At 43.5% G+C, this 13059-nt stretch overlaps 2 protein-coding genes across 2 annotated transcripts in view; one reads left to right on the top strand and one right to left on the bottom strand.

Moving 5' to 3' along the window:
- The first annotated feature begins 481 nt into the window (after positions 1–481).
- Positions 482–1390, top strand: cdk5r1b (cyclin dependent kinase 5, regulatory subunit 1b (p35)). Its single transcript, XM_067244494.1, has one exon. The coding sequence runs from the start codon at positions 482–484 to the stop codon at positions 1388–1390; it is 909 nt and encodes a 302-aa protein (XP_067100595.1).
- A 4250-nt stretch (positions 1391–5640) lies between these two features.
- myo1d (myosin 1D) overlaps positions 5641–13059 on the bottom strand; it is a 56348-nt gene continuing 48929 nt past the window's right edge. The window contains 1 exon segment of the mRNA XM_067244493.1: positions 5641–8984. Coding sequence (XP_067100594.1) covers positions 8828–8984 — 157 coding nt within the window. The 3' untranslated portion in view covers positions 5641–8827.

Genomic DNA, 13059 nt, shown 5'->3' with positions numbered 1-13059 from the left:
GTGCGATTTTTTTGTTGAAAAGCCACCTACGGTTGGCTTGCATACATTCAGTGGGAATTTAACTGTACCATTACCCATTTGCTTTTAATTATCTTGCTAAATCAGACCAGTAAAAGACCACTTAGTCCACCAATTCTGCAGAGGCAAATCAAGAAATAAAGAATGATTCAGCTACATCATCAGGGAGAGCGAAATTACATAAACAATGACTTGTTCATAAAAACAACTTGTAGTTGAACACAAATAATCACATTTGTTTGCATGTTTTATTTTTTCCACAGGCTACAAAGTCTACAAATCTATTTATCCTCTGGATCCACGGCAGACATAGATGCCTAGGAGGAACTGCAACCTATAGCCAGGGTCTCACAGCTGGGAAGCACTGAGGCATTGAGACCCTCAGAATCTCCTCTTAACGTTATCTTTGGTCATCCCTTCAGCCAGCCAGGCAAAAACCCCTGGATAACCCCTCTCAGTAGCCATGGGAACCGTCTTGTCACTCTCGCCCAGCTACCGGAAGGCGGCCCTCTTCGAGGACGGGCCGGCCACCGTGGGCCACTACACGGCCGTGCAAAACAGCAAGAACGCTAAAGACAAGAACATGAAGCGACACTCACTCATTAACGTGCTGCCATGGAAACGGATCGTGGCCGTGTCGGCCAAGAAAAAAGGCTCCAAGAAGGTGCAGCCCAACGCGGCCTACCAGAACAACGTCTCGCATCTCAACAACGAGAACCTGAAGAAGTCGCAGTCCTGCGCCAACCTGTCCAGCTTTACCCAGGACCAAAGCACACCTGCCCTGACCAAGGGCTCCAACAATGGTGTCTCCTCCATTAAGAAGGCCCCTCTGACCAACTCCAACGTAGCCGCCGGCACGCCCAAGAGGGTGATCGTTCAGGCCTCCACCAGCGAGCTGCTTCGCTGCCTGGGGGAGTTCCTGTGCCGGCGCTGCTACCGGCTCAAGCACCTGTCTCCCACCGACCCGGTGCTGTGGCTGCGGAGCGTGGACCGCTCCCTGCTGCTCCAGGGCTGGCAGGACCAGGGCTTCATCACCCCCGCCAACGTGGTTTTTGTCTACATGCTCTGCCGGGACGTGGTGTCCTCTGAGGTGGCCACCGAGCACGAGTTGCAGGCCGTGCTGCTCACCTGCCTCTACCTTTCCTACTCCTACATGGGCAACGAGATCTCCTACCCGCTCAAGCCCTTCCTGGTGGAGAGCTCCAAGGAGACCTTCTGGGACCGCTGCCTGTCCATCATCAACTTGATGAGCACCAAGATGCTCCAGATCAATTCAGACCCGCACTACTTCACCCAGGTGTTTGCTGACCTGAAAAACGAGAGCCAGAAAGAGGAGGAGAGGAGCCGCCTGCTCATCGGCCTGGACCGGTGAGGGGCCCTGGAGGGAGGAGCGGGGCAGGGACAGGGGCAAAAGGGGGTGGGGGTCGGGATGGGAGGAGGGCCGGGGTCTACTCCAGTCTGGCATTTCAAAAGCAGTGGTGAGGAGGATTAAGGAAAGTATTTTAGGGGCACCAAAGTTTGATGTTTGAACATGATTAGTTATATCCATGATTAATTTATAGCATAACAAATTTTCAAAATAGGGGGCATGGTAAATCCATTCAGTAAATGATTAAAAAAAACTTCAATACAACCTTGATAGGAAAGATCCCAGATACCCAAGTTTGGGAAGTTTTTCTGTGAACCAAACCTATTTTTAAAAGAGAGAGGCGGACATTTTCACTACACCTGTGAGTGAAAGCTGTGTGATAACCTTCCTAAATGACAAATGCCAGACTTGAGTACATTCTCTGCTTGCACATATATATATATATTGAAAAAAAAGACAAAAAAAGAAAAAACATTAAAAAAAAGACAAAATGTCTACAACAAACACATCTACAGCTATGAATGTGTAGAGGGACTGAGGCTGAAGCTTGCTGCACCAGCGACACGCTGACTGTTCCGGATGTGCACTGCGTACCGTGGTGGGATGAGGACCATCGCGTGACTAGGCCTCTGCTCGCATCATGGAAGAACTGACAGGCTACGACTTGGATCATTAGACTGTGAATGCCCCCCCCCTACCACCACTCCACCTCCCAGTGCAAGGATAAGGATAAGTCTGCACAGTTCTGCTGCCTGCAGTGCATATCTGACCATCAAGAAGGACATGTGGGGACAACCATGCTGGATAAGCATTTTCATGCTTTTTCAATAATAGGCCAGAGTTGCATCGTAGGATAGTTCACCAGATAACTACATGAGGAATTGTGATCAACTTTAAGACGAGGTTTGGCGGTCCCATTCCACGTGTTGAAAAAGACCTACTTTATTTTCATCGAAGAAAAAAAAAACGTACAAATAAATGGATGTTTTACTCTCTGATGGCTTGCCACTAGAGAGGTTTATTTATGGATTTTCTTGAAAAAAAAGCTTCTTTTTTTACTTAGAAATGTAATGCACGTGTGTCATGCCATATTTTTAGAGTTTGTCGAAGGCAGAAAAGTCATTTTCTTCTTCCCATATGATTTTTTAAACCAACTGCATCTGCTGTAGAGAATGCTATGAACCAACTGAAACTAGTTTATTTAGCTATGCTTGCTAAAATAGGCTATTTGTTTACCAGGGAATTGTTTTGTACTTTTGTCTAAGGTTGTGTCTCTAAACCACTTCAGAATGAAGATCCTTTTTGTGCTATGTAATATTCAGCATAGAAAATGTTTAACGAGTGCCAAATCTTTGATGAAAATCATGTAGGTCTGAAAATAGTGGATGTCACATTGTTTGAATGATTAGATGGATTTGCATCTAATAAGGACTATTTATTGAAACTTAATTTATTGACATTTATTTATTTATTATCTTTGGCACATCCCTTGTAATGTAAAGATCATGGATGAAAGATCAGTTTTGAGGCACGTGATATGAAGGTGGGGTATAGCTGTTAACTGGTGATTTTATCTTTGGTGTGAATGAAGATTGATGGTGGTTGATGCAAATTAATGTGGCCGGGATTTAATAATGCAGAACAAATTAAAGCCCTTAGGTTAAACCAATGTAAAATCTGACCATCGCCAAAGTAACAATATCAGGGAGAGCTTTAGCATCATAGACCCCATACCTTAGACTTTCCGAGGAGCCCTAAATCCAACACAAACCTGCATGACTGCCCTCTACTTGAACTACTACTGCACATATCAATATAAAAAATCAGGCAGGCTATGACATAAACTACATTCAGTGTCCTAACGGAAAATGACATTGTACACCGTCAAATAATCCCTCAATGCCAGTACTGTATAAATCCAATGTATTCAGATGTGAACAAGATGAGATGAGGTTATAGGTCGAGAGTTTAGCTGACCTCTATAGAGATAATCAGGTTTTCAATCAACAAAGCCACAATACTAAATGAAAGACAGCAGAGGACAAGGGGAGCACCGTGGCAACCAGTATGAAAAAACATATGGACCAGCAGACTTGTGCTCCTCAATCTTCATATGTATCAAATCAAGAGAGATTGTAATTGTAGGCTTGGCTGTCAGATACTGCAACAAAAAAACACATTGTAGATTGGTAGAGCTGAAATGAAAATGAGAATACCTTGTCATACAAGCTTTTGGACCTATGGAAAAAATTAAACCTCCAAGAAATGTATTTGCCCGCTTTATTCTCATCTGAGCAATGACAAATTGCGCATGCTTTTTTCAGTAGTTTCTCAAAATTAATTTCTAGATAAGCAAAATTCTCAGTCTCATTCAACCAAGGCTTTTTTGTATGTGGTTCTATGTCGACAAAAAGCTGTTTTATCGTGATGGAAGTTCTGTAAGATGGCTGTTACGATCACTTGTCCTCTGCTGTATCAGTTTGAGTCCAAGAGAAGATGTATGATATGGAATACTCATAGGACGTGGAAGAGTCCAACAGCATTCTGCCTTGTTATAAGACACAAAGTGCAATGCGTGAGTTTGATCTGTGTGTTTTGTAGCGCAATAGGGGGAGATGCACTTTGGATGGGTTACTGCTTTGGGAAAAAGCAGGACATTGGGGTCTGAGGCATATACAGAGGAACCTCTCGCTGCCCACTTTGCCCCAATTCAGTAAACGTGCCATTTTTTTTCACTTGCATCACTGAGTAGTAGTTTGAGGAAAATACTTTTGAAAAGCTTTAAAAAATATAAAAATTAAATAAAAAAATAAAAGTACAAAAAAAGACGATTAGCTTAAGATTTCTGTCAATTCTTTTTTCTGTATCTTGTTGCGTACTTTGTAGAACAAAAAAAAGAAATGGTGTTAAAGAGCTTCAAAATGAGAGGCATTCAATGACTGCATGTGTGAATGTGTGTGTGTTTGTGTGAGTGTGCGAGAGAGTGAGAGTTTATTTGTACATAAAAATGTGTGCAATTAATTTTCTTATGATGAAAAGGTGGTCAAGGTACTGTATGGACCCACACAGGTTCAGGGGTTCAGCTTGGATGAGGGGGGGGAGGGGTATAATGCTGTAAAAACTGTTCTTTAAAAAAAAAAAAATGACAAAAAGCTGTTGCTGTAATTGAAACTTTTTTCAGTTTGTTTCTGCTTACTTTAATTTATTTTTGTACTGTGATGGAAAATAAAATGCACTGATCGTTCATGATGCACATGTAAGTGGTAGTTTTTGTCCTCTCTGTAAACTACAAGAAACTCATTTAAAAGGAGTTTGAATGTTCACCATACCTGTGAAATCCCAACCTGATGGCACACAAAACATTATGGTCCATATTTCATATAAAGGAATTTAGGAGGCCCTGGACAACAGTGTACCAGTGAACCTGACCGCACAAGAAACCACACACATGTACGCTAGAGAAGATGAACGTAGTCATTATATATGCATGATCTATATAAGGCCCCCTGTGTATGTCTTCTGTGATTGGCCGAAAGGTGAATGACGGAAACTGATCCAAGAAGGCCTCTCTGTCTTGGTGAGTCATTCCACAGACAGATCTCTCCATCCCTCCCCAGACCCAGCAGAAGGCCTTCATCTCCCCACCTTGTAGAGGTTGTGCTCATCAACAGAGAGTGGGAGGTGATACTATCACCCCCGACTGCACAGGGCTTCTGGAGCCTCTACGTCACCCAGGGAAACAGCTGCTAGGAGGCGGATTAGTGCCGGTCTCGCCCACATGACAGCATCAGTCATTAAAGACAACAGCTGGCCTTCAGAGAAAAACACCACAGCCAACATACCAGTAGGCAAAACTCTCTATTGAATGTCCTTACGCAATACAGTAGTAGACCTACTGCATCTAATGGTTAATCACACACACACACACACACACACACACACACACACACACACACACACACACACACACACACACACACACACACACACACACACACACACACACACACACACACACACACACACACACACACACACACACACACACACACACATTGTGATACATAAAGCCTATACTAATAGAGTATAAGCATACTGTCAGACACTGATGTAAAGAGAAAGTCCACTGGATTAAATCAAACACATTTGTTAATTTAACAATAAATCAAAAAGGATTGTGAAACGTGCTGCAGCTTGTGCTCATACCTAATGTACAGTTCATAAAACAGGAAGTTCTGTTTGTATTTGGTCCAATCGTTTTATTTCATTCATAATCAACATGGATGTATTACATAAATATGCAACTATAAAATTAGGCACATAGTTTGAAATGTATTCTGCATCTGTCTATATGTTTGTTGAAAAGCCAGCAAATATTGAATGTTTTAAAAAAACTCAAAAGGGTTATCAATACAATGTACTTCCCATATTTATCAAGCAATTAAACTCCCTGAAATTATGATCCATTTCTGTAGGCACTTTGATATATTCAGTCTGGTGAAGACGATGTCTAAGACAGAAACATAGGTCATGTGAGCTCACAATGACCTTGACAACACAGCTACTGACATTGACAGAGAGAAAAAGATGCAGACACAAGCTCTCACAATAACAGTTTACCATTAAAATCAAATAAACTTAATTTCAATGTTTTAAAAAGCAAAACTGATGGAGACTGCAGCATTCCATTCATCGTAATGTAGTCACTAAGGTTACAGGACCAATCCAGTAAAACAAAAAAACAACAACAACAAAACAACCACAGACTTTGTAAAAAATAAAAAATAAACAAAAAAAACAATTTGGTACAAAGTGATGGCACAGGTTACCTACTTTTTACTTTGACAACCTTTTTCCAAAACTGTTAGACGTAGATGACATCTGTGATGGTATTACTCCCTGTGTTTCTGAGCTACGAGTGACTTGAAACCCTCAAAACACAACGAGTTACAGAGGAGTTGATGGGTTTCAGGATGACAAGTACAGTGTGACTGGTGATGACAGGAAACAGGAAACAGCATCACACATCCGGAGCTTCCTCAAGATGGCCCTGAACATAGTTCTGACCACTGGAGTGTAGAAGTGAGAGAGGGAAAGTAAGAGGGAGAAGGTGGAAGAGAGAGAGAGAGAGATATATTTGAAAGACAGGAACACAAAGAAATACTAGAGAAGAAAGAGTCCAAGTGAGGCTTTGTATTACTGCCATTACTGATACCAACAGGAGAACACTTACAATCCACACACATGCAACCACACACACTCTCCAATATCTTCTTGTATGAAGTGCCTTATCAAGCTGTGGAAGAAGGTCACACAGCACAGCTGCAAGGTAAAGACTGACTGGCACACATTAACTTATTAAAGATACAGATTTTTCCAGCCGATATTCTAAAGCAATTAGCAGGAATGCAGTACTTAGTTTTACGTCGTTTTTTCTTTGCCGGGAGAGTAAAACCGGCTGACAGATATCCGCTTTGCCACACTAACTAGGCCAAGTATTCAGAGTTCCTTCTTCCTTAGCCTCCACTGTCGCCTCTGCCTATCAGAGCCAATAATTACTGCCACAGGAAGACTAAGACTCACTCATCCACATACAGTACTGTAGGTGTTCGCTCCAACCATCAATTACCAATACATGCTGTAGAAACAAGATACATACACAAAACAGAAACGCATACAATCAATTTACATCTAAGCAAATCAATCGATAATAACCTACTGCATACAATCCACGACGTGTATAACAAACGATTACTTTAGGTTCTTTGTATAAAGCAGCAAATTCATCTCTACGTACTATAAGGTGTCAGTTAACAACAGCATGGCTAACGTGACTGCGGATATGGTGTTGTTGGAGCCCGTCAGGTCGCTAGCAAGCTAGAGACCAGGCAACTGCTCGTCTGCTCTTTAAGGCCTTGGCCAGTGATTCAACATGGCCAGTAGCCAGCGTATTTGACGCTGAGCCAGAGAGGAGAGGGCGAGGTGGCTGCTAGGAGTTAATGAACAAACTGTTATCCACACAAAAACACAACTGTCTCTTCTTTCTCTCCCTCTCTCTCCCTCTTTCTCCCTCTCTCTCTCTCCCTCTCTCTCCCTCTCTCTCCCTCTCTCTCCCTCTCTCTCCCTCTCCAAAGCACATGCACACACACACACACACACAATCTTCCTCTCCGCTAATGATCCGTGTTTGTTACTGAAGAGCCAGTTCCATTCAGGAGTAAGGACTACTCCAGGTCAATAGAAAGACCATTATCTCCAGGGACTGGTAATTAGCATGAGCTTGTGACACCAGCACAAGAAGTTCTATAGGGTTCCAGGTCTCTGCTAGGTTTACAATTGTGCTTTGGTATCATATGGTATAACTAGGCTTCTCCTACAGTTCCTTTTGTTAACCATAACAAATGGTAAGTACGGTCTTTATCAATACATAGAGCATGTGGCCCTGTGTTGTTTACAGTCTTTTGGATGAAAATATAAGCATGTAGTTTGTTGACAGTGCTACAAATAAACATACGGTATGCACTGAGGAAATTATACAGGTTTTAAATTAAGAGAGGTTTTAATGCTCCTCTCAGAGCAGTTTTCTGTTCAGGATATGCTCAACACATCCGTCTAAACACCCTGTCTAACTGTGCCTAACTGTGTCTAACTGTGCCAATGAAACTTCATCTGGGACTCAGACACTCAGCTAGGGAAAAGTATAGGACCTTTTTCTTACCCATAATGGTTCCCAAGAACAAATTAAGTTAACAATCAACTTGTAAAATAAAGGTGGTTATTGATAAGTTTCTTTCAATAGCTGTTGTTTACAATCGCGAACACCTATATATATATATTTTGTTAAACTAAAAAGGTTTATCAGATGCTAGACCTGGTAAACTACGCCCAGTATAAGAAAACATGAAAAATCTAAATAAGATTTGAGATACTTAATAGGGGTTACTTTGTTTTCCATTAACACTGTCATAGTGTTTATGTTTGATTTGGCTAAACAATATCCAATATCTCTGTCTTAACATCGTGTAGGCTTTCCTAATAAAACCCTCATCTGCCCGAAAACAGTTCACTCCATATCTCATTATATCGACAATATAGCATGTGATTACATCTAAAAAAGTTAACTGTGAAAAGAAAAACAACTCTTTGGTTGGTTTTATATATACAGTATATACTGTAGCCTATAGATAAATGTTGTGCATGTGTTTACTGTTTAACAAACGACAATTGCAGTATTGAAATATACATATCATCTTATACATTGAGCTGTATTCAAATAAGACATTTATCATGGCTTTTATTTAGATGTCCACTTTCCTATGTGCATACTGTTCACATCACAGTATGTCGATGCTCAACCAGACGAAGACCAGAACCATCCATGTCTGATATATTTCCCCTCCGTCCCTGTCACCTGACCCCTGTCACCTGACCACAGCTCCGTCAGTTCCCAGGCACAGCCAGGATGTAACCGGAACGGCTCTTGGTGAAGTCTGGCTGTGATTGGTTGATCTTGGACTCGACAATGACAGTGCACTTCCTGCCGTTCATGCTGCACTGGATGGGGCTGGTGACGTTCACCTGAAGCTTCCTCTTTTCACTGCAGAGAAAGAGAGAGAGAGAGAGAGAGAGAGAGAGGGAGAGGAGAGAGAGAGAGGGTAAGAGAGAGGGGGAGAGAGAGGGGGGAGAGAGAGAGAGAGGGGAGAGAGAGAGAGAGGAGAGAGAGAGGGGGGGAGAGAGAGAGAGAGAGAGGGGAGAGAGGAGAGAGAGAGAGAGAGAGAGAGAGAGAGAGAGAGAGAGAGAGAGAGAGAGAGAGAGGGGGAGAGAGGAGAGAGAGAGAGAGAGAGAGAGGGGGGGAGAGAGGAGAGAGAGAGAGAGAGAGAGAGAGAGAGGGGAGAGAGAGAGAGAGAGAGAGAGAGAGAGAGAGAGAGAGAGAGGGGAGGAGGGGATGTTAGACTTGTTGATACAGTGGTGTTTCACACACGCGTATATGTTTGTTCCAGGTTCCAACATTGAGTGTTAGACATGGGGGCAGAAAAGTATCATATTAAAGTGTTCACCTCAACGCTACTATGGAATTACCTTCATTGAACAACAACAACAACAACAAAAATTGCATGCTAATTGTTTAAAAGACTAAACGGAATACTGCTCTTCAATACATAACTGTCACATTTCAAATGCCTTTGGACATGCCTCTGAGCATAGATATTACAGAAGCAAACTATATTTCATTAGGATTGATAACAGAAGCTGGGAAGGGAGGATCCTTACGCTGGGGCTGTGTGTGAGCACAGCAGTAGGCTGGCTTTCAGCTCTTGTCACATTTAGTTAAATCTTCCGCTTAAACAGACATTTCTGCTTTTTAAGAAGATCGATGAGGCAAATAAAATAGAGGTTCAGGGGAAAAAAGACATCTGTTAGGGTGAATCTCTTCATGAGCTCGAACAGGAGTGGGAGACAGAGAAAGAGAGAAATAGAAAGCCTATGAAACTATATCTAGGTTAATAAAGGTAGAGAGCCCAGATTAAATTGCCCTCCTCACCCTCTCATTCTGACACAGTTTTGTGCTGGCTCACTGATAAGTGCCACTCATGCCATTTGTCAACAACATAATGAAACCTAAAACTGCAAACTGATTAAATCAGAAAACTAACCACAACATCTCTTCAGACAAAGCTAAATTCAGACAGTGATTCACTTTGACCTTGACAATGGCTGTTACGCAACAATGCCTCATAGACAACAATACCCTCAACTACCCACACTGCACTCCTGCACCTCTATGTATCTCTAGCAGAGAAACCCAGGATTACGGCAGTATCGTTTTATACTGGTTTCTATGGAAACCTCTGAACTCCTCCATCTGTCATGGCTGCCTTTGCCAGCCAATGGGACGCCAGTACTGATGTATGTCTCTTCCCTGCCTGTCTCTCCTCCTCTCTCCATCTCTCCCTCTCTCTCCATTTCTCCCCCTCTCTCTCTCTCCTCCTCTCCGAGCAGCCAGGGGGGATGCCACCAGCCTCCTTGAAGGGCAGCCAGGGTTAGACTCCCAAACACAAACATTGGGCTTCACCTCGCCAAGGGTTCCATGGCATATTTACAAACAATATATGACATGGAAAAGGTCCACTGCCAGGGTTTCGTAGCCTATATACATGGTGGATATCAATACAAAATAGGTGAATCATGCTTGTCATATTAGGTTATTATAAAAAGGCTCTGAGGATGTCAACATGTAAAGATCAACTGGCTAAATGCTGGACAGGATCAAAACATAACATAACATAAACATATATATATCTCTCTATAGAGAGATATATATAATATCTCATTCTGTGATGGATACGGAGCAGCTTTGTGGTTCTAAGGCTGCTGTGTTCATTCTGCCATGGAGACCCACAGACCTCAGGGGGAGACTTAGCTAAGACACAGCACCCCTCCCTCTGGAAAAGCTATTATTTCCTCCTCTCTCCTCCACTGTGTGTGTGAACGAGCATGTGTGTGTGTGTGTGTGTGGGTGCGTTCACGTAAATCCTGTGTACCCAAGAAACTGCCACTAAATCCTGTATTATCATGATGATATTATAATTATTATCCCTAGTCTAGGGTCTGTGGAAAGGGAGGAAGAGGAGAAACGTGCGGGCAGTTGGAGAGCAGGGGAGTCTATCAGCATATCTGGGCAACACCTGTGAGTCATCCCTCTAACAGTGTCTCTGGCTCAGCACCAAGCTTTCTTGTCTCCTGAAAAATGGATGAGCCTCCCTCTCCGAAGATGCAGTTAAGCGCACGGACGCTCCGCATGGACACTCAGCACATCCGTGACTTGCAAAAATACTTTTGGAAAAAGGTCATGCTGAGGTCAGACCCTCCGCGGTGACGGACAACAACCGAGATTCAGGGAGCCGTCCCCGTTTGACTAATGAGGGACGCAGCAGTATAATGATATGACAGTATGAAACACATACATGATGCAACTACTGATGTGGGATTGTAAATACAGGCAGGATTGGAGCAGGCTGTGTGTACCGGGGATAGAGACAGACGGCAAAATTGTGGGACAGATGATCAACAAGAGCTCAGGTTCTGTGCCAAGAGCTTTGAGCACACCCACACGCACACACACAAAAATAGGACAGAACCCAACTGAATGATGAAAATAACCCACATCCTCAATCACAAAAACAGCCACACACACACACACCAGATTCTGTCTGAGGCCTAAGGAGGGTCTCCACAGGAAGCTGTTCAAGTGGGCAGAGAGGAAGATGAGCCCCGCTGCTCGTCAGTCCCATCTCTGGCCTGCTCTCTCCAGACACAGCACGACCATTCAGATGCTGCAGGAGGCCGGAGCTCTATTAAAAACAACAGTCTCCTTTGATCAATACCAAGATGCTGTGGGTGTGTACGTGTGAGTGTTGTGTGTGTGTGTGTGTGTGTGTGTTGATACTGGCTAAGGGAGGGCAGGGAGGGCCGACAGACTCGTGTTACCTTCATGTCTGATAGATGGCCCAGCCCCCCCTCCCAGCCTCCCTATCCATGTCCTGCAGCCCACCCCCCACCGCCAGCATGAACAAACACCGCCCTCACATCTCAAACGAGGGAGGGGGAGGGAGAAGGTGGGCGAGAGAGGTAGGGTCTCCATCCTTCATCTCAGTGTCACCATAACCCCCCCCCATTCACTCTCACAACCATCGACGCTGTACTCGGAACAGAACAGAACATGCACTCTCCCTCACGTGGCTGGCTCACACATCTCACGTGCTCATGCTACACACACTCTCAAACACAACTAGCAGACTCCAGCCTGAGAGACAGTCCATAGACCTGATTGTTTTCCCATAACACAGCTAGGGTTTTGTAGAGGCAGGTGTGAGTGCTATCTAGATGGGTGTGAGGTTGTTTCATTAGCACCCACCAGAGGACCACAGCACCTGTAGGGTTAGCTCCGTGCTGGTGTTGAGCATTAGATTATGTGGTGGGAGTGAGACACAATATTTTACAGTCCTCAAGCTATGGCTCCATAATGCAGAGGCAGTGAAGATGAAATCTGAATTCATGTCAGCTGGCGAGGAGATAGCCATAGGCAAATGCCTCAAATGCATTCCCCCCCCATCTCACACACAGAATCATTTTTTCACACTTCACAGTATCTTAAAAACACCTCTGAATATCAGTGACCTCGTTCCCAGTATTCATTTGTTAACATCTTTATGGTTCCTGATTCCAGACTGCAGTTAAGAGCAACCTAAAAGACGAGACTATGAATTCCAACAAATATAACTGAAGGCAATAAGAAAAGAGATGTAACGTGTTTAGACATCAGTCCTTCAAAACCTCCCAAAGCTCAAGCTATTATTCATCAAATCATTACAGCCTTCGCCTTCAATATTTCTTCACCTGTGAAAGAGGAGAATCCGGGTATACAGTAGATATTGCTTTTCCCCTCTTCTAACTCCCCTTCCTTCCGCATGTCTTCTGCATGTCTATAGAAAAGAGCTATCCTCTTCATTGAAACGGAGGGGATTACTAAGTAGGTCATTTAAAATGCTCGAAAAAGGCTTAGCAGCGAAAAGAAAAAAACTATTGATCAAAGCCAAGTCGTTGCTAGTAGGACAGGAAAACAGAAGAGAGGAGAGGAGGAGAGAGCAGAGGAAAGGAAAGGAGGGGGGGTC

Source organism: Osmerus mordax, chromosome 10 (assembly GCF_038355195.1).
Source record: "Osmerus mordax isolate fOsmMor3 chromosome 10, fOsmMor3.pri, whole genome shotgun sequence".
Taxonomy (NCBI): domain Eukaryota; kingdom Metazoa; phylum Chordata; class Actinopteri; order Osmeriformes; family Osmeridae; genus Osmerus; species Osmerus mordax.
The sequence above is the reverse complement of the archived record's forward strand: the minus strand, read 5'-3'. Positions and strand labels throughout refer to the sequence as shown.